Below are 25,056 nucleotides of genomic sequence, written 5' to 3'. Positions count from 1 at the left end.
ACGCTTTGCACGACGGAGATAGATACAACGTTCGTTGCCAAGTCGGAAGAAGGGGCAACGGTCTCCGACGGCATCATGGCTTCAAGTTCGCGGCGAACAATTTTTGTTATTTTGGTTGACGTCGTATCAGTATCCTCGCATGATGATGTCGAAGGGGTGTTAGGTAGTCTCTCGAACTTTTGTGCGATTCGACGACTTTTTGCCGCCTCAAACCGACGGCATTCCTTGAGCACATCTTCTACAGTCGTACAGTCCTTGATGATCAGGAGCTGAAAAGCATCATCCGCAATTCCCTTGAGGATATTGGCAATCCGGTCAAGCTGGGGCATTTCAGGATTAGCTTTACGGCAGAGGGCGAGGACGTCCTGGATATATGTAACATAGGACTCCGTGGATGTTTGCACCCTTGATGCCAGTTTTCTCTTTGCAGTGAGCTTGCGTCCGGTTGGATGACCAAAGAGGTCTTCCAATTTAGATTTGCACATATCCCACGATGTAAGTTCTTCTTCGTGGGTCCGGAACCACATGAGAGCCGTATCCTTCAAGTAGAATGGTATATTCGCAAGCATGATTGTGTTGTCCCAACGGTTGTGGGCGCTCACTCTCTCGTAGAGATCTAACCATTCTTCTACCTCTTGCTAACCCGTGCCGGCGGAAGGCCCAGGGTCCCGAGGCTTGGCGAGGACCAAAGGTTGCATCGGTACAGGGGGTGGAATTGACCCAGAAGCTCCGCCTTCGGGTGGGGTGCCGGACGCACTGGCCATACTGGGCGGAGGTGGGAGACGTCGGTTTCGAAGGTCCAGGTCGACAACCACTGTTACCCCGCACCTCCACCAAAAGGTGTTACGGTGAAAATGGGGTTTATTTACAGGAGATTGAGATGGTAGAAAATAGAGGTGACAGCATCCGTTGCCAGCAAAGCAAAAACTACTGATCCTCTTCTTCTTCTCTCCTCCAAATCACTGCCCGACCACCTCTTCTTTATCCTCGTAATAATATATTATAACCAGTACTGGTTTTCAAAACAAGTATAGAATCATACTTTACAAGAAGCTATTGGTCAGGAAAGAAACCTAAGAAAAATGTGCAGCAAGCTAAAAGAACCTTACGATGAGCCATACAAGACCATAAAAAAGGTATAGACGGTTAAAGAAACCGAAGAAAAATCTACAGACAACTATAGATTGCCGACTAAAGGGAGTCAAAGAGTAAGCCATAAAACATTCTTTAGAAGGCCATAAAAGTTTCATTAGAAGGCCACATGGAAAACAATAGAATTCTAAAGAAACCAAGGGAATACTCATTAAGAGCTACAGCCTGCTGGCTAAAGAAATCAAAATAAGTGCAATAGATATCTATAGCGCGGCGGCTAAAGAGAACCATATAAAAAGTTAAATACTTTTATAGTTAACCAGTGATAAACTCATAGGAAAAGCTAAAGACGCCCATAAGCGAGACGGTAAAAAAATCTGAAGGCTGCCGTAGAAAAATATACAGCTGATTGAGCCAATTTTCTATAGCCGACCAGGAAAAATATTTTCTATAGCCTACCCTAGGATATTTTTGTATGGGTCCCGTTTACGTCAGACACGGGGAATGGGCTCACAAGCGGAGTAAGCGGAATATGTGAAAGAAACTCCGATATCGCAGCTCAGCCGCGTCAGCAACAGCTTGGCAGGGCACTGACCCGAGTATGAAGTGTGTGCCGAGGACGAAGGCAAGACTTGGGTCGTTGTGGCACAAGATAAGTGACAGCAATGGGTAAAGATTTTTTTATCTTTTAATGCTGATTAGGGAACGAATATCCAAGCTAGCTGGTTACGAAAGGAACAGTCGCAGGATCATCCTATTCATTATCGAGCGATACCTGTTCTTAGCAGACGATGTGGCAAGAGAACCCGAATCGGCCGGCGTTCGCGGAGCACGCCATCTGTAGGCAGCACTTCTTTCTACACGTGTATCGTCTGCGAAGCGGCGCCGTAGATTGGCCAGAAGAGTTTTTTTTTTTTTTTTATTGAGGTAAGTTTGTTCCTGTGTTTGTTTGTTTTTAGAGCGCAGCTCTTAGGGGCCCGTTTCCAGTCTGAGCGGCGTCGCCGTCGGCGTCGGCGTCGGCGTCGGCGTAACCGCGCCCCTCCCTCTCCTCCTCCTTCACCTCCTCCTCCTCTTCCTCCCCCTCCTTCTCCTCCTCCCCTCATTGTGTAGCATGGTCCGGGCGGGTCACGTGACCTCGGGGGGAGGGGGTCACATGACCCGTTTCCAGCCTGTGCGGCGTCGGCGTCGGCGTTGGCGTCGGCGTCGCCCCTCCCCCTCCTCCTCCTCCTCCTCCCCCTCCTCCTCCTCCCCTCATTGTCTAGTATGGTTCGGGGGGGTCACGTGACCTCGGGGGGAGGGGGTCACATGACTTCAGCGGCGAGGAGGAAAGCAGTACGAAGGCGGAGGAGGGGGGGGAGGAGAGACGAGGAGGCGGAGGCGAGGGGAGGGGAGGAGCTTGAAGGACGAGGAGGTGGTAAAGGAGAGGGAGGGGGAGCAGGAGGGGAGGAGGACTAGCAGGCATGATCGCGAGGGAGGAGGAGGAATATACCCTCCACTCCTCCTCCTCAAGAGCTGCGCTCCAATTCGGCGTTACAGGAAGTTGTAAACGGCTTTCACTTTTTCACTGTAAACTTCCACCACTTGCTTGCACCCCTGAAGTAAATTGCAGCGTGATGCGATGAAAAACCATTCTTCCAGGGCCGTCTAAAGTGCCTTAAAAGCGTTAGCTTGCATGTTGTTGATTTCATTAGCAATCTTTGTTGATACCATCAACGAAAGGGGCATCAAGAACTGCAAACGGGCATTTGACGCCCCGTCTATCGTTTGGAGTACAAGTAAATTTACACGATTTTTTTTTTTTAAATGAAAAGTAAATTTGTAAGCTCTTTCCAAAGCACGCCTCAGAGTGGCACCGGCAAGTTCCCGTTTCAAGTATAGTTCTACAAAATCGCGATATGCTAAAACTCTTGAATAAGAAATACACCAGTAAATTTGACTAAAAAAAGGCATCAAAAACGTTCTTGATATTATATATTTTAATACGCACCAATCACTGGGTAGAAGCATAATCTGGAATTACTTATGTTTCTAGTCGGAAGCGAATCCCTGTAAAACTAGCTTCGCATGCATATCTTACTGTAGCAGTCCTCGTTACGACCATTGACTTCACCCCGCTCGCAGACCCAGGGCAATTGCGTTGCACATAACCACAAGGCGCAGTGGTCATCTCTGGTTGACTTGAGCCTTGTCTCTCCCCTGACCCGGTCACGCAAAATCGGGCAGTTCCCATCCGGTTCCGCTCAACACTACCTAGGTACTCACAAGGCCTACTTACACTCCCCATGACGTCTCGCTAGTGTTCGATAACGGCCGGCGCGGCCAATATCTCACACCTTGACTGTGAGGTCCAATACTTAGCTGTGTCCGGGCAGGTGATGATCCGTTGATTATCTGGAGGGTACACAGTGCAAAGGCCTTGTGCTTGAATTCCTTTTCACCTTACGATGAACCGCAGCGGAGACTACAAGCCATCGGAGCCAATCCAGTGCTGTCTTAATGTCACGTGACTTTAGTGAAGGCTTCACAGAGCTGGATTGGCTGGGATAGCTCGCAGCGTCCGCTAGGCTTCATCGTAAGAGGAAACAGAGTTTAGGGGGCGTTGGGCCGCATTCCCGCACAGTGGACATCCGCAACCAATCAACACTGGATCTCCGCAGACCCGCTATTGAGTTTGTCTTTCTGGTCGTTGACACTGACAGTGTAGCAGAACTCCTTATTGGTGAACCAGCTAGAACTGTTGTCGAACTTGAGGATGTCTGAAAAAAAAAAAAGAGTTGTTAGGGGGGTCAGTAAATTATGAGAGCTGTTTTTTTCAGATTTTTGTTTAGAGCACGGCAGTCATCTGCGACAACGGCGACAAGAATTCGAAAGAAACAGTGATTTCGTGTGCACTTTCAGACGCTTAAAAGAACGGAAGTCCGGGCTGAAGCACGAAAGCCCCGCAGCGTTGTGATGCGGATCCACACTGCAGCGGGGAAACAGAAGGTAGCTTACATGTTCCTGGCTCCTGGCACTCGAGCTGGCCGCTCTCGGGAAACATGGTGCAGTTGACCTTCCTCAAGGGCAGCACTTCGCTGCTCGACTGACCGCCGCTCCGGAAAGACAGTCCGAAGCACAGGTCGTTCGACTTGCTCTGGAAACACCAGTCCAGGACTGCGCCTGCTCGCTCCACGGTCACGGGTACCTCAAGGACGGCTCCCCGGGTAAGGCTACACTGCTTGGCGCCGGGCTCGGTCCACAGGCCCGGACTGTGCACCGCGTAAAGATCGCATGGCACCTCTCCCCCGGGGCGGACCTGCGGGCAATGCCCCTGAGCTCTCTCCTCCGTGTCCCTTGTACGCCCATCAGGGGTGCTATCAAGCATCACCGATGTTGTTTCCCAGAGGTAAGTTATATTACCTTTAAGCTATTTTTTTCATAGTTGTGTTAAGAGTATTTAACTGAACGTCGGGTTTTATTCGCAATAGGGACTTTTAGCAGACCTTTAACGTACTACTGTTACCGTGGGCCAGACTGCGCATGCGTCACCGCGTAGCATTCAAATCCTGAAAAATTTGATTTCAGCATGCCGGTGATTCCTACCGCGGTACCGGAGCTCGACTGTTCACAAAGGTTGGCGGCAGTCAATAAATTTATACAAATGGTGGACCAATAACGTGGGATAATGATACAACTAAGGATCGGCATAACCTGGCTCCTGATACTCAGGGATAGCGTTTCTTGACAATGCTGTCAAAGCTGTGGGCGTACTTGAGCTCGCAAACCCTGGGCACCGAACAAATTTACTCGTGTGCCCTCTTTATTTCTTCTGATATGTCATGAAAAGCTGCCCCAGAGTGGAGTGCACCGGTACCGTGCTCGCCGCTAAAATGAAATGAAAAATGAAGTCAGCTAGGCTTCCTGCACGAGTGAAATGCCCTAGTTACACGAGCTCACCGTATTTTGTGGCCACTAGCAGCGGGTGGACACAACTTTACCCAACAGGAGTCCCTCAATCCATGTTGTCAAAATAAAGAGAAGTGTTTTGTTCTGAGGCAGATTACTTTTAAAAGTAATTTCGTCTTGAATATATGCGTTTAATGACTATTATAATAACGCGCCTTGCTCCCACTTTATGGCGCACAAAATAACGGGTATTTCATATCGAAAGACGCTTTTAAAAACGCATGCTGAGAACCAGCTCATATTAATAGCCTTCTACGACGAACAATCTTGATGGTGCGGAATGCACGTTGCAAACGAACTGTTGAAGCTCACCGTCAGCAAGGGGGATCGGTGGCCGAGTGGGCTAGCGCACGCTAAAGTCACTGGGCGCACACCAGCTCGGAGCACGTGGAGCGAAAGCTCCTTCTGCAGAACCCAGGGTAGAGTGTACTAGAAGGTACGAGCAGTTGCACCTCAAAATGTGGAAAGCGACCAGGTGGAACCACGGGGTGGAACCAAGTAGTGTGCCTCAATGTCCTTCTGTTTAGGGTGATGCCACCCTTTGTAGTACCCGATGCCGATAGCACGCGCTCACGGGTAAAATACAAAGAAATCGACGAAAACAAAATGTCGCCGGAGCACAGTCAGCGCCACGAGCGCGTGCAGGGACACGTTCTTTCACGCGCTTCTGAACAAAAAGTAAAATAAAAGTGTGAGACAAAATGGCCAGATGTCTCCACCCTAAGCAAAGCGCACATGAAGGCACCCTAGAACCAAGCCACTTAGGGTGCCTACATGTCTGTCTGTCTCAGGGTGAAGACATCCATTGTTGCCCTGAATGTGCCAGCGCGTGACGCTCTCGCGCACTCGGTGCGTGACTTGGGCGGTAAAATGGCGTCTATACCTTAGCCAAAGCTACGAGCTCGAGCTGAGTGACACCAGATTGCGCGCATTTCAAAATACATAAAAAACGATTGGGCGGAAAAATGGCTGAGATGTCACCACTCAAGCAAAAGCGCGCGAGTGTATGAAGGCACTCTAAAGCCACTTTGATAGCAGCGCCACCTTCGCTGCGATAAAGCAACGACACAGGTCAAGATCATATGGGCAATATAGCCCCTTAAAGGCTATTAGCGATGTGCGCGACCAAAAGCGTCGCTGCGGTCAGCTTTCCATGATTGGCCAAACCATGGGCATATGAGCATTGTCAGATTGTCAGCTTTGCCGGTGTTAGTTTCGGATTGCGATGGCTTTTATAGCTTCCACTGTGCTTTTTAAACACACCACCGAACTCGTCGTCGCACCTGATGGTAAGTAGCCAGGATAACAACTGGTGACGTCACGGCGAGGCAAATCCCAGTCGTGAAGTCACGGATGGAAACCATAAGAGGTCGCAACCGAAACATCTCGGCTAAAGCCCCTTGATAAAAGCGTTTTTTACAGGTACCGCCAACAATTGTTGTGGAAGCGCGCGAGACACGTGCCATGAGCGGGTGCTCCGCCGCCATTCGCTTCCAAGGCCCGCTCATTTCAGTGCTGCGCCGCCATTTGCTTCCAAGGGCCGCTCGAGACATGGGCCTCGTGCACTCGCGCATTTGACGCTACTTGCAAGACAAACGCAAACACATCGAGGGGCTTTAATCTCGGCGCTAATAGACGCTTTACACACGCGCCAAATTACAGCCGCCATTGCTGACCTTCTCTTGTCTTACCAAGATGCCGAGCAACTGAAACGGTAGTTGACGATCCTCTACAAAGGCCGATGCTTTAGAAAAGGACACAGTTGAATATAATCTGTCAATAACCTGGCCTGCTATGGTAATGATGAAGTGAAATAAACGGAATAAAAGGAAACAAAAACTGAAGGTCAGGTATGGCGGGGTCCATGCACAGCTGCTGCAAAGCGTCTATATTGTATTTTTTATTATTTTGACGTCAGAGGTAAGGTCAAAGCACCACGACACGACGACGCCGCGACGTCATCGTCGACGACGTTGCGGGACGCCAAGATGCTGTCGTAAGGCCGTCGTGACATCGCGTTGCATCGACGACGACGCCGTTTGGCGACATCAAGTCGGCGTTGTAACGCGGTCGTGACGTCGCGTTGAGGACGACACCGTTACGCGACATCAAGTCGCCGTTGTGACGCGGTCGTGACATCACGTTGCGTTGAGGACGACGCCGTTACGTGATATCAAGTCGCCGTTGTAACGTGATCAGGACTTCGCGCGCCACATCGAGGACGACGTGAACGTGGTCGTCGATTCCGACGTTGACGTCGAGGCCCCACGCAACGTCAAACATCGCTATGACGTCACGTTAACGTCGTCCTGACGTCATCGTGAACGTCAACATCACGACGAAGCCTTGACGGCGTGTAATGTCAATGTCGACCTCCTAAAATTGTCGGGACGTCTTCGTGAAGTCGAGTTGCGTCATGTCGACACCGACGTCGACGAACTGACACCAGGCGTCCTTATGACGTCGCACTGACAAGGACGCCGTCATCTTGACGTTCCGTGACGTTGTCGTCGTCATCATCAACGTCAACGTTGACATCGTCGTCGTTGTCAACGCAATATGACGTCAGAATGCAGTCTTGATGTCGTGTAACGCGCGTTGCCAACGTCGATGACGCCGTTGACGTCAAGGCGTCGTCCTGATGTCGCATGGCGTTGTGACAACAAGTCAGGTCGCGGTGACTTTATGTACGTGACGACTGACGTCTAGGTTGTATAAAAATATAGTCCGCCGTTCTATTGTTTTTATGACCCTGACCAGTGTGCCGGTCGAGCTTGGGCTTGGAACGAAACGAGTTTTTCATTAAAAAAAAAAAAAAAAAAAGGCTAATCCAAACCACTTCGCTCGTAGTGCCCTCTCGGGCGCTACGACCTAAGTGGCTTGGATTAGCCGGTTTTTTCTACATGCGGAGGTACCTAAATAGCACCCCGGTGGCCCCACTTGTCTCTTCTAGTACACTCTAGTAAGGCCAACGGTAAGGTGACCACGACAACGCGTTTCAGGCGCGTGACGCTGGTACGAGCCACGCATGCGCAGTTGGGCCCACGGTAACGGTAGTACGATAACGGTAGTACGGTAACGGTTTGCTAAATGTCTCTTCTATCTCAAATTATCTAGCACCCAAGAAAACATTATTCGATACTTCGTTCTACCTTACGTCCGGACGATTCCGACGCTACAAGCTGATTAAACCAATCAAACAGTTTCGAAAGCGCGTCACATAACATTCCCCGTTCCTGACTTGTTTATCGATGATAAAACCCGTACGGGAACTCAATGGTCACAATGTTGCTGCTTTTTTCACGCTGTGTGATTGGTCCCATCAGCTCGTAGTGGTGGCTACGTTCGGACTTAGGGTCGAACAAAGTATAGGGACTTCCCGTAGAACATAGAACTCCGTCCTATGTCCCGCATGCCTCACACATTTATTGATTGCTTTCTTATCGGATGATCACAATATACAAAGCTTCCAAATATATTTCTCTTTACCCTAAGTCAGAGCGTTGCCATAGCCTAGAGGAAACACAAACGCCCACACTGACACCAAAACATCAGGGTCACCCGGCCCTTTTTGTATTTGATTGAATGAGCCAGACGTAACGTACGAAAAAAACGTCAAAGGTCATGACGCTACACCTTTCGTGCTCCTTAATTTTTCCTTTTGGCTGTTAGCCCTGGCTCCGCTCTCACTTAGGGTGAAACTAAGTATGGCAATATTTGTAGTGTAGGGTTCTCAAAAAGTATTAACGAAGAACACGGTTGGAGTGCGGACGATTACCCTAAGCGGACTGACATGTCATTGAAAATGACAAAGTGCAGAAAACACTTCGCCACTACATAGGCGTAATTTTGCACTGTGAAAGCGATTATGATATGTCACTGGTTCAGTAACTAAACTGGAATCACATTTTGCAATCAAAAGGTTTTTGCATGTTTCGGTATGCGCAGCTTGCTTTCCATCCGATATGTTTTCGCGTATACAGCAAGATGGGCAAACGTGCTCGTAATCTGTGCGTAAAAACGGACCTCATGTCAACCGATTGAGGAGACCTGGATGAATGGATGTACGGACAGTCGTGGCTATATATTGTCACGGGTGGTGACGAATAAACAAGAAATGAACAGAAATAAATAAACGTTTAATGTGGCGAACTTGTGCCAAAAATAAAGAAGGAAACAGAAGAAAGCACACGGTAAAAACGTTCCGTAAAAAAACGTAGGACTTCTCATTAAAAGCTACGGAGAAGCATCCGTAATCTGAAATACGGTGGACTTGTCCGTAAATCTAAAGTTACGATTCTGTAAACAACAAAAAAAGTTGTTCGCAACAAGCTGAAAATTGTCTTATTTGGTTTAGACTAATAGACAACGGTTCTCACTCTTTAAAATATCATTTATTGCACTGTTAAACAACTTATAATAAAGGTTCTGAAACGAGGTGGCGCTAGTTACCGCTTAGTCGAAAAGGCTCGAAGTGAGATTTTTGTCTAGTACAATCACACTTCCGCTATCTCTTCATCTACCATGGAGAATAGAAGGGTAGGAGAGGGCATGACGTCGACCGCGTAGCCTCCACAAGCCATGCTCCCTTGACGCCTCGCCTCTTTCTCATTTTCCTCCTTACTCTCCTCACTTACCATGCCAACGTGACCACATCACGTGACCATAGCTAGCCTTCGTCTTACTATAGGCTACTAGAATACACCACAGTCTAGCCCTCGATCTGATAAAACCTACCGGACGGAGCGCGCGCAAGCATGCAAGGAGTCCTTCTACAATCAACCATCCATCTCACACGTGACATGTCACGCGCACCAATCGCCAGAGAGATCTGCGGTCACGCTGGGCACAAAATCGTTTAAACTTTTTATGACTAGGCTTCACCAATATTGCAACGTGCCCCCTCCTAGTACTTCTAACCTCCTTGTCATCTACCCATCTCCGCTCGCTTGTTTTCCTTGTTTTACTACCGCGCTTGTTTTGTCGAGGGGTAAAGGCGCTTGGTGATTTTTGCGGTTGCGACTGTTCTACGTTAAACTACCTTGTTGTTATCAAAACGGTGAGTTTGTTCTGCTCTTTTTATTAACATTGATTGGGGACTGTCATATATGCGTTCGTATTTTTGACACTTATTTCCTCGAAAGGAACGAAATCACGGATTTGCGTCGCTTTAAGCTTTCGGGTTCAATGACGGTCGCCGCTATCTCAGTCCGTGTTTGACGTTCTTCTCAGAATTGAAAGCTCATGTCCGGTACTCGTTTGAACCTTGTGTCATGTCGCGAGCTCGCTGGTACGCGCGGTTCGTCGTTCGTAGCGATTGGGAGGCTGTTCGCGCGTGCTGGCTGGCAGGAGTGTTGCAGTAAAGCACATGACAACGCATTGTCTGAGTGCGTGAGTGTGCTTTACGAGTTTCGCAACGTTGTTCGCGCGGCCTGTAGCCTGCTCTTTTCGCCGGGGGGTCCCTATTGTTTCGTCGAAATTCGTTTCGCGGAAGTACGTTTCGTGGACAACTTTTCATGGACACGTTTCGTCGACACGAACGTTTCATCGGCACTCGTTACGCGAATTTCACGCTGCAGGGTCGTTTCGCCACGCGTGTATCATTGAAGTGCGCGTTAACCCACACTCCCGCCTGCGTTCACACCACTTCGCGGTGACAGCCTGCGGCTGCACATTACAAAAATGTTAACCCACCTAACCGACCCGCACAGGTCGCTTCGCGGCGACAGTCTCGTGCAGGTTATTAACCCCCCCCCCCCAAAAAAAAAAAAAAAATAAAAATAAATAAAAAATAATTTGAGGTGTTGATGAAACGATCTGTCGAGGAAACGTCGTTCGATGCACTGATTCCTACCGGTGTATCACCATTGCGTGATGCGCGTTCACTAGTTAGCAATCACAATGCAGCTGACGAATTTCTCATTTCACACAATGCACCTGTGTCACCGTACGCTGATTCCCCCCCAACCACATGGTCTAAGACCATCGTATTGATATTAATTTTTATGCTCATAATGTTTTATGTGTATATTGAAGCAATATACGTCCACTCATTACTTGCATGGCGCCACTCAGGAGGGCACGTGATACCACTGTTCCACGGACTGTAAAATTGTATGCATTAATCTTGGCTCTGCAGTCAGACTGTTTGTAAAGAGCTTAGCCACCGTTCCTGCAGATTCAAATCGTCTGAGATGCAAGCTCATATTTTTTTCAGGAGGCATCATCAACAACAATTGCACGCCTCCTTGTCACTGATGTTTAAAGAGCCTATGCCATTCCTGAAGGCGGTATGCGTCTTGTTTGGAGCTTTTTGCGTGTTGAATTTACCTATCTAAAGGAAGCTTTGGCCAGTCTCGAGTTTATTCAACGGAGAGAGAATCTTAAAATGTGTCAAGTCCACAGGATATGTCATAGAATGACATAATCTATATCACCCTTTCATTTATCGTGCCGTAATGCCCTTTTTCACAACTCGCTCAAACATTTGAGCTGTATTAATTTTACAAAGAATTACGCTGATGCATTTTTATAATGAATTGATAACATGTGAACACTGGTTGTCATTAGGCTGTAACTTTCAAGGCTGGGAAACATGGTTATCTTGTATAGACCAGCACGCAGCACTGACGTCTTGCAGCTGCGGCGGCGCTGTCGATGGCACTGCGCATGCGCGCACACTTCATTTCATGCTAATTTGGTTTCTGCGCATGCGCAGTGCCCACACCTGGTGTGGGCAAACGCGGGCTTGTGTATAAACAGCGTGTCGGTGTATAGAATGTGTATTTGTTCAGCAGTCTTTCAGGCTTAACATGATCCAACACTACCATAGTCTGACCTGATAATAGAAAAAAAAAATGGCTTTACCTTCACCAGGCTGAGTATTCATGAAGCAAGCATGGCATTAATGTTAGATGATGCAATATATCCTCTTAGACTAACCTTCCAAATCAACCTGGAGAAGGGGTTGAAGAAAATGGGAGCAGTGAAGCGAACGACGGCCCATCGCAAGATTTTAGCGCTGCTGAAGGGCTTCAAATGAGTCTCCAAAGAAATCCCTTGAATCTGTATGTTTTTTTATGGTAAGTGCAAATTTGAATTCCTGCACTTCTAGCGTGTCTCTAAGAGGGAGACACCTCTAATGTGGCTGACGCCAACCTTTTAAGAAGTGTAAGGAAGGGCTTTGGGAATATTCAAAACTTCCAAATATCGAAGCGAATGATGTCATATTTTGTTTATACTTTCATTGAATATGACGGTTCTGCAGTTGTACCAATTTTCAATCTGAGAATGCTCCAGGACACACCATCTTAAACAAGCAACTGAAACGACTCGCAAAAACCCACACAGAAGTCTGGAAACTGTATGCAAATAAAACTTATTTCCACTCGTTCATTTAAAACTGGAAGTCATCCTATAATTGTAAACAAAGATGTTTGATTTATAAAATTTTTGAGCCCCCAGAGCAAATGCATGATTTGCTGCGATACGCTGCTGTGAACCGGTGATGCATGCATGCAGTGCGAGTGCTACAATGTCAAGGCAGATGTGGCTGACATGATATGGTATTCATATCCTGTGTTATCAGGAGTCTGCATCTGTTTAATTACAGCAACCAGCATCCTGCCATTTTGCAGCTTATCTCCTTGCAACTTTTTTGTCCCTTGCTCTCGCACAAAATAATTATTCGTTCAATATTTAAATGTATTATTATTAAATAGTAACTTTTAAGCTTCGAAGTAAGTGAAGCTGCGTGGTTTTTCTTTTTGTTTTATACAGGTTTCTCAAAGCACAAGTCGGCCGGTTTGGCAGCCACCTGCAGCTATGCTTGTACTGCTTGACTACTTATCATGTCCAGTGCCAACTGCTATTTAAGCTGCTCTAACTTGATTGAATTGATAGTCGAACAATCTTGTGTCTTGTTTTTCAGAAAATACAGTTTGCACCTCAAGACATCGAGCAATGTTTGATGATTTAACCATTTGTTGAATTACGGAGTCAACTTCGCTTTTGTTTTTCTATAGTAAGTCACAAGTCTGAGCTTTTACAGATTGAGCATGTCCCTGGGAGGGAGGCAATGCTGATGTAGCTGATGTCACTTTTTCGACAACTGTTGTAGCAATATCAGCCGCTTCTAACATGGTGCCACTAAAACCCCAGTTTGAGTATGTATCAAGCTTTTTTCTATTCCATATTTTAGCAGGTTATGAGTTAACTTCAAAATGGAACTACATGGTTCATTTTTGCTTTGTAGAGGGTTTTTCAGGGCACAAGTTGGCTGATCTCTGGCAGCCTCCTGCAGCCATGCTTGCACTGCACTGTTACTTTGCATGTCTAGTGCCAGCTGTGATTTAAGCTACTCTTACTTGCCTAAACTAGCATTCTGACAGTCTTGTGTGTCTTGTTTTTCAGAAAAAATAGGTAGCAGCTCGAAACGTCGATAAATGTTTGATGATTTAACCATTTCAACAAGTCGAGTTACAGAGTCAACCTCGCTTGTGTTTTTTATGGTAAGTCACAAGTCTGATTTCTTACATATTGAGCATGTCCCTGAGAGGGAGGCAACGCTGATGTAGCTGATGTCACTTTTTCAACAACTGTTGTAGCAATATCAGCCACATCTAACATGGTGTCACTAAAGCCCCAGTTGGAGCATGTATCAAGCCTTTTTCTAATGCATATTTTAGCAGGTTATGAGTTACCTTCGCAATGGAAAAGCATGGTTCATTCTTGTTTTGTAGAGGTTTTTCAGGGCACAAGTTGGCTGATCTCTGGCAGCCTCCCCATACTTGCACTGCAGGGTTACTTTGCATGTCCAGTACCAACTGCGATTTAAGCTACTCTCGCGTGCTTAAACTGGTATTCTGACAGTCTTGTGTATGTCTTGTTTTTCAGAAGATACGGTTAGCATCTCGAAATGTCGAGCAACGTTTGATGATTTAACCATTTGAACAACTCTAGTTACGGAGTCAACTTCGCTGGTGTATTTTCATGGTAAGTAAAAGGTCTGAGTTATTACAGATCGAACAGGACTCTGAGAGGGAGACAACGCTGATCTAGCTCGTGTCACTTTTCCGACAAGTTATGTAGTAGTGTCCATCACATGTAACATTCTTTTGGCCCCAACTGGTGTTACTATGGACTATAGCTAGATTCAAACCTAATATGCTAAATTCATTTGAATCTAGTTACTATAGCTAAATTCAAGCCTACTAGGTCACCTGCTGCTGGCTTTTTGTAGCCGATGATTTGCCACGTTTGATTCGCAGGTAGTATTAAGTAGTGACACGTTGCAAGTAACATATTAATGTAACAATTGTTTTCTTGTTTGTGGGAAGTAACTTCTGTAACTTCTCGCTAAGTTTGTTGGAAGTAACTTCTGTATCACATTATTCTTTTCTGGATAAAAAAAAAGTAGCAATGTTCTTTTGTAGTTAATTTTCTAATCTTTCTAATTACAGTTACATTGAGGAGCATAATCTGATGCATACCTTATATTTAGATTGTCATGGATAGACAACGACCAAAAAGATTACGCATTTTGGATTATGAATACAGAGAAAACACTGACAACAGATAAACGAGGAGAATTTTTTTTTTTCAACTCCCTCCAAGAGTTGTGCGTACTGTGAGGCGCAGTGGTGGAGAAAGATAACCTCAGCGGCAATGGCTTTGTGTATCGTTAAGGTCTTAACCAGGAACAAATCCTTGTGTGTGCAAGCCATTCCACCGAGTGTGCCAGTTGAAAGCTTGTTCAGCGATGGAAATAGATGCGCTTGCCTTCAGTAAAGTAAAGATTTTGGATGAAAATTTACAAAAGCAACCGCTGCTTTAACATAAGATGTAATAACACGGATACAGGCACTTTGTGCAATAAACCTGAGCATAGACGGTTCCTACTTTTCCTTGTTTATTTCTTTAATAAAAAAGTCGGGTAAAATAATGGAATTACCTCTTAAGAATAACTGTTATAGGTTACCTTTTTCTTAACTAGCTTAATTAGGTAGTTTTTGTATATAAAGTATCTTGACCAAGGCGATAAATATTGCAAGGGCCCTCTAAATGCATATTTTTCGCTTAGTTTATGTGGATGCATACAAGGTCTTGCTGCAAGAAGATTTTAAATCTGCTTTCTTGTATATTCTAACACATTATAATGTAACCTTTAACTAAAGGGAACTGCATGGTTCTTTAGTCTTGTTTGTAGGAATTTCTTAGAGCACAGGTCCGCTGATTTCTGGCAGTCTCCTGTGGCCATTGCACTGCGAGATTACCTTGCATACTTATAGCCAGCTACAATTTAAGCAACTCTCATTTGTATAGATTGTCATTCGTGTTTGTCTTTTTTTTTTCAGGAACTACATTTGAAACTGTACAACGTGGAGCAGTTTTTGACGATTGAGAACTTTGAAAAAGTCAGTTTGTGGAGTTGGCTGCACATGTTCTTTGCTGGCAAGTAAATACTTCAGTTTTTAAAATCTAGCATGTCTGAGATAAAAGCAAACCTGATGTGACTGACAGCACCCTTCTGAAAACTGTTTGGACAATATTGGTCACATCTAACCAGGGTTTTTCCCACGGTGGGTGGCAGTGGCTTCGCTGCCAACTAGTCCTGCTAGCCACCCAATTCCTTGAAAAATGTCTTGTGGCCTGCATGTTTTGGCTTGGAAATCCACAGTGCTCGCCAGATTTCTGTGCCATGACATGCAGGTACAGGTCCCCACAATCCAAATTAATGCGACTTGGTTGAGGTGCTAGGAGAAGAAAGCTGCAGCTGCTGCCTCTGTCCCCCTCCCCTCCACAGTCGCAGTCGGATGTCTATTTGTCTACAATTTATGAAGAAAAATCTGCGTCTAACATTTATTTTATCCTAAAATGTACAGCTTCACTAGATCAAAGGCCACATTTATTAAGAAGGCCTTCCACAAGATTGGCTTTTTCCTCTTTATCTGTGCAGACCCGATTATAGTCTCTGTAAATTAATTTTAAGCGGTTGGCTTCACATATTTATTTCTAGTAGATATAAAATAACTGATGTAATGAAAGTTTCATGGTACTTTTTTTTTAATGGGTTGCTTGTTTCAGCTTGTCCTGTTTTCAATTTAAATGCGACAGCATTTGTGGGTGAACCTTTTATCACTTTTTATTGGTCAGTTGGTGTGTTGGATGGTTCATGTGACCGATTTGACTCTAGCACAGGCAACGGCACAGGCACTTGAGGACAGCTTGGTTTGTATGAGCACTCATGCAGAGAGAACACTTTTTAAAATCGTGCATCTGACCCTATGCCTTTGCCAGCTCCAAAACCAACTTGTGAATTGGAGTACCTATATGGCATGCAGGTACACCAAAATGCATCGTTCGCACACATCAGAACAATCTCTTAGAGAAAATTATAAAGAAGAATCTCCCTCTCAACGGGCAACAAAAAAAAAAAATGCGCAGTCAGAATGCGCTGACGAAGTGGCCAAGTGAGCTCCTTGAGTGGTAGGCACTTGGGTAAAAAAAATGGCTAGATCACATTTGGGGGTTAATCAGGTGCACAAAGTGTGGAACTTGCAAACAGACATGCATGCCATATAAAAATACTCTGTTAATTTTTAACTCGCTCGACTCAAAAGCGTGTGCACAGCTGTGCTCAAACGTGGATAGGATGGAGCTCCCAAATTGTGAGATTGGCAGGGGTGGAACGGCTGCGCCATTTTGCGCCAGACGCATGTGTCTGCGCCATCCTGCGCCGCAGTTAATACCTCGTGCCATTATGCGCCAAATGGCAAAACGTGCGCCAAAAGCTTTTTTATTTTGTCTTGGTTTCGGTTTTATTGACTTGATTGGCCACAATGAGCGCGTTTAGCCTGACCGGCCTTGTAATCCTTTGTTCTGTTTATTCTCCCTGTGTATCCCGAGTAGGAAGCGCGCGAAAAAAACTCGGGATTTTAAGCTCTACACCACCTCCTGCGACTGGATTGTTATTCTTTAACCATAAGCGGTTAAGCAAGTCGGCTGAGCTGAGGTCGAGCCGTTAAGCGTCAGATTGCCTGAGGCTCTGCGGCCCGGGATCCGGACGTCAGCCAGTTGAAAACAAATGAGCAAAATATTCCTTTTAGTACTTCATTGTTAGAAGTCGGAACTGCATTCCCGCAAGATAAATTGTGATTTGATAGAACTGAAACACTGTCCGATCCGAAACCTTGCCGGCCAGCAGCTCTTACGCGAGTGGTAAATCTGCTCGGCATACATTAACCTTGCTCCTCCTTATCGCTTCAAATACGATAACTTCGTTAATCGTAGTCTGTTGCTTCGATATCGAGTTGCACAATAGGTTAAAGTCGAAATTTGTTGCCCTATTCCTCCATGCAACTCCACGTCCGTTGCTTACGCACGTCACGTGGTTCGCACATATAATTACTATGTCGAGCACGTGTGGGTTGTGCGATAAGCAGTGCTGGTTTGCATTTTGAGCAACTGAAATCCACTCAGAAAATGTCAAGGATACTATCTTCAGAAACATAGGGTACTTGCTTTTTGATTCTCATTCACCGCTCATTCACACTGGAAGCGGATCCGCGTTCGCAAAGCGGTTGCGAACGCAGTTGTATAAAGATCCAGTGCAATTGCACGCGCACTCGATGACGTCAAGTGCGCATGCAATTGTACTGGATCTTTATACAACCGCGTTCGCAGCCGCTTTGCGAACGCGGATCCGCTTCCAGTGTGAATGAGCGGTAAGGCTCACAAAGTTTCAAGTTTTCGCATCTGTTATGCTGTTATCCCATCTATCTAGGTCCCTAACCACTCATGTTCATCTGTGCTGCTAAGCACGATTGATATTGCTCCCGTGCTTGTCTTAGACACAAGCTGAAGTGCAATGAAAACTGATCTGAGCTGCTCCTAGCCTGCTCCAGAGCATAGTTTTAGCTGCTCCCAACCTGCTCCAAAACAGCTGTTTCAGCTGCTCCCGTGGCTACTCCCAAGTACATTTCATGAGTTCCACCCCTGGATTGGGGACTGGGGAGGAAGCTACTGCTTAGTCCCCAGTTTTTGATAGCAGTTTTAGTACAAATGCACTCTCTCACCCCCTCAGTTCTGTGAAAACTTTCAGGGATATCTAAAGAGAAAATAAAGTTTTTAATGCTCGTGCTCTCTAAGCACTCGAGGCTGACCACCTGATTTGACGACGCGAAAGAGTGCAAGTAGCCCTTCGTTCTAATAGGAGATTTTAAGTGGCTGCCCAAACTTAGAAAAGTCTAGGATATGAGCTTAGCCAGTTTTACATAGACTCTTCTGCAACATCTCATGAACCTTAGAAATAAAGCATTACTCAAACTGGATTGAGTTTTCCGGTTGGTTCATCAGTTCTCAAGAAATGTTTCACATTATAAAGCAAATCACTATTGTAATTCCGGCATTGCATTTTTTCACAGTTTCGAACGAATCTAAGCTTGAATGAAGTCTATCGGTTTTGACTAAGGAACAGGAGAACAAGACCCTCAAGTCAAACATAGGTTTTAGATATCGGATCACAGGATGAGCAACTAGGGGCTATGTCCATTTGACTTTTGTATAAGATGCATGACTAATAATTAAATGGGCTGAGGGGGGCTGTGTCTTATGCACAAAGCTCAATTTGCACATGTTGATTTGATACAGATATTTAATTATTTTTTCTTTGTTTTCTCTTCTTTAGCACATCACGTTACATGCAGCATCTGAAAACAAAGGCAAAACACCACGGGGCTCCACTTTGGCTTCTCAAGGACCGAAATAAAGTGTTCGAAGGTACTTTTCTTATTTTCTGATCAATTATTCAGGTGACATTGCATGATTGTTGCAAGCAGCGTAGGAAAGAATACTCAATATTCTTTTAAAGAGATCCTTTTCCAATTCAAAATTCTGTAACCTTTTTTTTTTTATAGAAAACCTGTTGGTCTCAGCGTCATAATGAACATTACTCTATGTATAGAGCAGTATCACTAAGGGACTGGCTGTAAAACGAACTGGAGAAATTTGCTCCTACAAGCATTGAGCTCATATTCTTACCAAAGGTCTATTTTAGCAGTGAACACCATTGTGACATGTCAAGGCACAGCTCCGTCTCTGTGGAATGTGAAAACAGCATTCTCTATATTTTCAAGCATGAGTGCCGACGCAGATGACAGAGTGACGTTTGGTGTTGTTGAGAAGGTGCTTTATATCGCTGTTTGAAATTGCAATGATCGCAGTGGCCGATCAGACTGCAGATAATGTTTTGTAATCCCACTGCCTTCTATAATTCTGCATGTTGATCTGAATGCCAGAACTCGCAGAAGAAAACACAACTGACATTGAGGAAACTTGCTGCAGATGCATTTCTCAGCTGTATTGCCTGCTTTCCACAACAGGTGGTGGCACTTCTCGACAAGAGCACTCAACACGACTCAGTTGTATACATCGGTGCCCATTGTCAAAAATTTTAATAATATAGTTCTATTTTTCACACACTGGAGTTGCACCTTAAAAGTTTTCATGGGAATCTGTGTCACAAAAAGAAAACCGTTGATAATAAGTTCAGTTTGCTAAATGAAGGCATTGATTCATCCAGCTCGTTTTACAGCCCACCTTTCAATTGACACCGCCCTATGTGGAGAGCAAGTCGTCTGTTTCTTGCGTAGACATTACGGTGACGTCAGAAAGGTGACGAGCTCTCATTGGCTTTGAGCGGAAGATATAGTGGGTAGACCACAATGCTAGACACCATGAGGTCTACCCACTATTTTTTTTTGTTCAATCGGTCAATAAGAGCTCGGCCTTCTGACATCACTGCAACCCCTGTGCAAGAAGCAGACAAACTTACGCTCCGCATAGGATTACGGATACTCAAAAGTGCTTTCCGTAATATAATTTACGGAAAGCCTACTTTGAGTGCCCTTTTACGGACAACCTTTAAACACTTTTACAGATACTAGAGCGATTTCCGTAATAGGTTTTACGGAATGCATATTCCAGTCCGTTGTTTTACGGACAGCTCTTGAATAGCATTACGGATAGTAGAGCACTTTCCGTAATCTGTTTTGCGGAACGTCCTTTAATTTGCGGATTGTGTATGCGTTTAAAAGGATTTTTCCGTTATTAGGATTACGGATGACCTTTCCGGCAGCATAGGTGCCAGAGAATTTCTCCGTAAAAGAGGGCAAATTTTTTTACAGTGCAGAGCGTCGCGGGCGTCGAAGTCGGCGTGTCAGCAGAGTCGAACGCTGGGGCGAAAACTGACTCGACAAGATCGCGGGCGGCCTCTTATCTAGAGTGCGTCGCTATCTCGAAGATTCGGCGAAAGCGGCTCGAGCGTCGCGTGATCGGGCGAGAATGAACACGCACTTTCTAGAAAACAAAAGCAGGAATAAATGATAGAAGTTACGAGCGGTACATGAATAAACGAGAACTTTCTGGAGGTCCGTGACCGAGCGTTGCTTTCTCAGCCCTGGGCGCGGCATTATCCCCCCCTTTAAAAGTGCATCGTCCCGATGCAGCACAAAAACGGAAAACAAAAAAACAAAAGGACAGCAGAATTGCTAGCCGTAGTTCACAGTCCACAGTTCACTCGTCGACGAGAGTGGAGAGTCCTATCGTTCGTAATACGGCTTCAGCCGGACGACATGCACCACCTCGGGTCGCGGCTGACGTCTTGCAGATGGGCGCGTTCCGTCGGGTAGAACTTCGTAGTTCAGATCGCCGAGGCGTCGGATGATCTTGTAGGGCCCAAAGTAGCGCTTCAGGAGTTTTTCGCTGAGACCGCGACGACGAATCGGCGTCCACACCCAAACTCTGTCTCCGGGCTGGAAGTGGACGTCGCGGCGACGAAGATTATACCGGTGAGCGTCGACATGTTGCTGGTCTTGAATTCGTAGTCTGACTAGCTGGCGGACCTCTTCTGCCCGTTGAGCAACCACCTGGGCGTCATCGCTCCCGTCATTGACTGACTCGTGCGGCAACATTGAGTCTAGCATAGTCGTCACCGCCCGGCCATACACCAGCTGGAAGGGCGTCACTCCTGTGGTCTCTTGCACGGCTGTGTTGTAGGCGAACGTGACGTAGGGCAGCACTTCGTCCCAGGTCTTGTGCTCCACGTCGACGTACATAGAGACCATGTCGGCGATTGTTTTGTTGAGCCGCTCCGTCAACCCGTTGGTCTGCGGATGGTATGCCGTTGTTCGACGGTGTTCCGTGTGGCTTAGACGCAGGATCTCTTGGGTCAACTGTGCCATAAACGATGACCCTCGGTCTGTGATCAGTACTTCGGGGGCGCCATGGCGGAGGACGATGGACTCGATGAAGAACTTGGCGACTTCGACAGCAGTCCCCGAAGGAAGGGCTTTCGTCTCGGCGTAACGAGTGAGATAATCGGTGGCGACGATTATCCAGCGGTTCCCCATCGTCGACGGTGGAAAAGGACCCAGCAAATCCATTCCAATTTGCTGGAAGGGCTTGGTTGGCGGGGTAATCGGCTGAAGGAGACCTGCTGGCTTTGACGGTGGTTTCTTGCGTCGCTGGCACTCATGGCACGATCGTGTGTAGAGATGGACGGTCTTCGGAAGCTTTGGCCAGTAGTACTTGTCACGAATCCGGGCAAGGGTCCTGCTGTAGCCGAGATGTCCGGCCGTTGGGTCGTCGTGGCACGCTTGAAAAATTTCTTCTCGGAGGCTGGCGGGGACAACCAGTAGCCAGGGGGTTTCGCTGGTTCCGAAATTCTTTCTGAAGAGCACGCCTCGCCGCAGGACAAAGCTCGGTAGGTCCCGAGAAAAGACCCGTGGGACAGAGCCTCCTCGACCTTCGAGGCTGTCGATCACGGAGCTAAGTTCCGCGTCGTCGCGTTGCAGTGCCCTCATGTCGGTAGCGTCAAGTGCGCCTAGAAAACGGGCGTCGTCATCGTCGTCCGCGCCGGATATTGGAGGTTCGACTGGAGCCCTAGACAAACAGTCAGCGTCATTATGCTTGCGGCCGGACTTATGCACAATGGTTACGTCGAATTCCTGCAGTCGAAGGCTCCAGCGGGCGAGGCGTCCGGACGGATCCTTGAGGTTTGCGAGCCAGCAGAGGGCGTGGTGGTCTGTGACCACGCGAAACGGGATCCCGTACAAGTACGGGCGGAACTTGGTTATCGCCCAGACGACAGCAAGACATTCTTTGTCGGTCGTTGAATAATTTTGTTCTGCCTTAGACAGCGCCCGGCTTGCGTAAGCGATTACTCTCTCTGCCCCTTCTTGTCGCTGAACGAGTACCGCACCGAGACCGGTATTGCTGGCGTCCGTGTGGATTTCAGTCTCCGCCGACTGGTCAAAACGTCCGAGGATAGGGGGCGACTGGAGCCTTCGCTTGAGTTCGTCGAACGCTTGCTCTTGCTCCTCTCCCCACTGGAACTGCACGTCGTCTTTCGTCAGATGCGTCAGCGGTGCAGAAATTTGCGCAAAGTCACGAACGAAACGTCTGTAATAGGCGCACAGCCCAAGGAATCTTCGAACGGTCTTCTTGTCTGATGGCTTCGGGAACTCGGCGACAGCGGACGTCTTGGCGGGATCAGGGCTTACACCCTGAGCACTCACGACGTGGCCCAAGAATTTGAGCTCACCATAGGCGAACCGACACTTGGAAGGCTTGAGGGTCAGCCCAGCAGCTTTGAAGGCCTGTAGCACGGCTCGCAGTCGTCTCAGGTGCTCGTCGAATTCGCTTGCGAAGACCACAACATCGTCGAGGTAGACGAGACAGCTTTGCCATTTCAAGCCGGCAAGGACGGTGTCCATAACGCGCTGGAAGGTTGCCGGCGCTGTGCACAGCCCGAACGGCATTACTTTAAACTCATACAGTCCGTCCGGCGTGACGAAGGCCGTCTTCTCACGATCTCGTTCGTCGACCTCTATCTGCCAGTACCCGCTCTTCAAGTCCATCGACGAAAAGTATCGGGCGTGGCGTAGTCGGTCCAGGGTGTCGTCGATGCGTGGCAGTGGGTAGACGTCCTTTTTTGTTACGGCGTTCAGTCGGCGATAGTCCACGCAGAACCGAAGAGTCCCGTCTTTCTTTTTCACCAGGACTACCGGTGAAGCCCACGGACTCCTTGAGGGCTGGATAATGTCGTCGTCAAGCATTTCTTGTACCTGCTGCTGGATGGCTTCCCTTTCTTTCACAGAGACCCTGTACGGCGGCCGATGCACAGGGAGTGCGTCGTCATCAGTAATTATCCGATGTTTCGCAACCGTCGTTTGGCGCACTTTCGACTACGTGGAGAAGCACTCACTGAACTCGGCGAGAAGGTCACGAAGTTGTCGTCGTTGTGGGGCTGGGAGGGATGGGTCGATGTCGAGCTCTGAGGACGTGATTGTCTTGTTCTGCGTCGGAGAGGCGTCTTCTGAGATCACGGCGATCGCGGCTGAGTCTTCAATTTCCTCGACGTAGCCCACAGTTGTACCCTTTGTAAGGTGCTGCGACTCTTGCCGGAAATTGGTGACAAGGGCTACTGTACGCCCGTCCTGGAGCTCAGTTACGCCTCTTGCAATGCCAATCCCTCGTCTGAGGAGAAGTTGGACGCTTCCTTCCAGCAGTGCTACACCGCAGGTGGCTCCTTCGGTCCCGACGGGCACAAAGACACTCGACAGCGGCGGCAGGTTTACGTGGCTGGCGAGGACTCGCACTGCAGCTGACGTCGGTTTGGTATTTTCCACCAATGGGGCAGGCTTCCGAAGCGTCAGCTTGTTCTCCGCAAGGTCGATGATGGCGCCGTATTCACACAGGAAGTCCATTCCGAGAATGACGTCCCTCGAACAGTCTTGCAAAACGACGAACTTCACAGGGCATGTTTCGCCGTGAATCTCGACGCGAGCGGTGCATCTCCCGACTGGTGTAATCAGGTGTCCTCCGGCGGTTCTTATTTGTGGTCCATCCCACGGCGTCATGACTTTTCGAAGGCGGCGAGAGAGCCTCCCACTCAAGACTGAGTAGTCTGCTCCGGTGTCCACGAGTGCAGATGCGTCGTGGCCGTCGATGACGACGTTTAGGTTATTGGACACCACTGCAGCGGCGTCGTTTTGGTCTCTGGTAGCGTTCGAGTGGGGGCCCACCGACGTTCGTGGAGGATCTTGGCGTCGGTCGTCTTCGGGAACTCCACCTCCAGGGGTTGCCGCGCCTAGTTTCCCCGGCGAGGAGCGAGGGGGGACAGGCTTTCACGTCGCGGTCGGTGCATCGGCGAAGCTGGACGTCGCGGTGACGGCGACCGGAACTCTCGGCGGGACGCAGGCTCGGGGGACTGGGGTCGTCGCAGGTACTCGTCGATCTCCCGAGGGCGTTCACCATACCGGGGGCGCGGGTCGCTCGGGTGGAACCCGCGTAGCCCGAGTCGTCGGTATGGGCATCGGCGGTAGGTGTGGTCCGCTTCCCCGCAATGGAAGCACAGAGGGCGTCGGTCGGGCGTTCGCCACACGTCGGTCTTGCGGGGTGCGCGAGGCTCCGGGCAGGCGTACTGGACCTGGTCGTCGTGGCGTCGGTCGTGCTGCGGCGCAGGAGACTGACGTCGGGGCGGCGTGACTTAGGTGCGGCGAGGCGGCGGTGGCCGTCGGGCCACTGCGGCGTAGGTCAGGGCGGGCTCTTCGGGTGGTGCTACGCAGGCAGGAGCCTCCGGTTGAATTGCTCGCTGGACTTCTTCGCGCACCACTTCGGCGATCGACAGCTCAGCCGGCTGGTTGGCAGCAGGCAGAAGCTTGCGGAGCTCCTCCCGGACGATGTCGCGGACGATTTCCCGAAGGCCGTCGACACCGGTGGCGTTCAGGACTAGTCGGCAAGATGCGGCGGTTCGAGGAGCAGGCACGCCGGCGAGTCGATGGTAATGGCTTGCTCGGGCCGACAGCGCTCGCTCGATGTTAGTGGCTTCAGCCACAAAACCGTCGACGGTTGTCGGGGGATGGCGGATAAGGCCCCCAAAAATTTCAGCCTTCACGCCACGCATGAGGACGCGAAGCTTCTTCTCATCGGCCGCCTCCGGATCGGCTCGGGCACATA

General features: G+C 48.1%; 1 protein-coding gene across 1 annotated transcript in view; it reads right to left on the bottom strand.

Moving 5' to 3' along the window:
• Positions 1-3,050: 3,050 nt before the first annotated feature.
• LOC120836322 (SEC14-like protein 2) overlaps positions 3,051-25,056 on the bottom strand; it is a 75,472-nt gene continuing 53,466 nt past the window's right edge. The window contains exons 11-12 of the mRNA XM_040218037.2: positions 4,087-4,387; positions 3,051-3,848 (exon numbers count right to left, since the gene is read on the bottom strand). Of these exons, the coding sequence (XP_040073971.1) occupies positions 3,730-3,848; positions 4,087-4,387 (420 nt within the window). The 3' untranslated portion in view covers positions 3,051-3,729. The remainder of the gene's footprint in view (positions 3,849-4,086; positions 4,388-25,056) is intronic.

The sequence above is a fragment of the Ixodes scapularis genome, unplaced genomic scaffold (assembly GCF_016920785.2).
Source record: "Ixodes scapularis isolate PalLabHiFi unplaced genomic scaffold, ASM1692078v2 PGA_scaffold2__306_contigs__length_199485367, whole genome shotgun sequence".
NCBI lineage: Eukaryota > Metazoa > Arthropoda > Arachnida > Ixodida > Ixodidae > Ixodes > Ixodes scapularis.
Note: the sequence above shows the minus strand (reverse complement) of the source record. Positions and strands in the feature narration are given on the sequence as shown.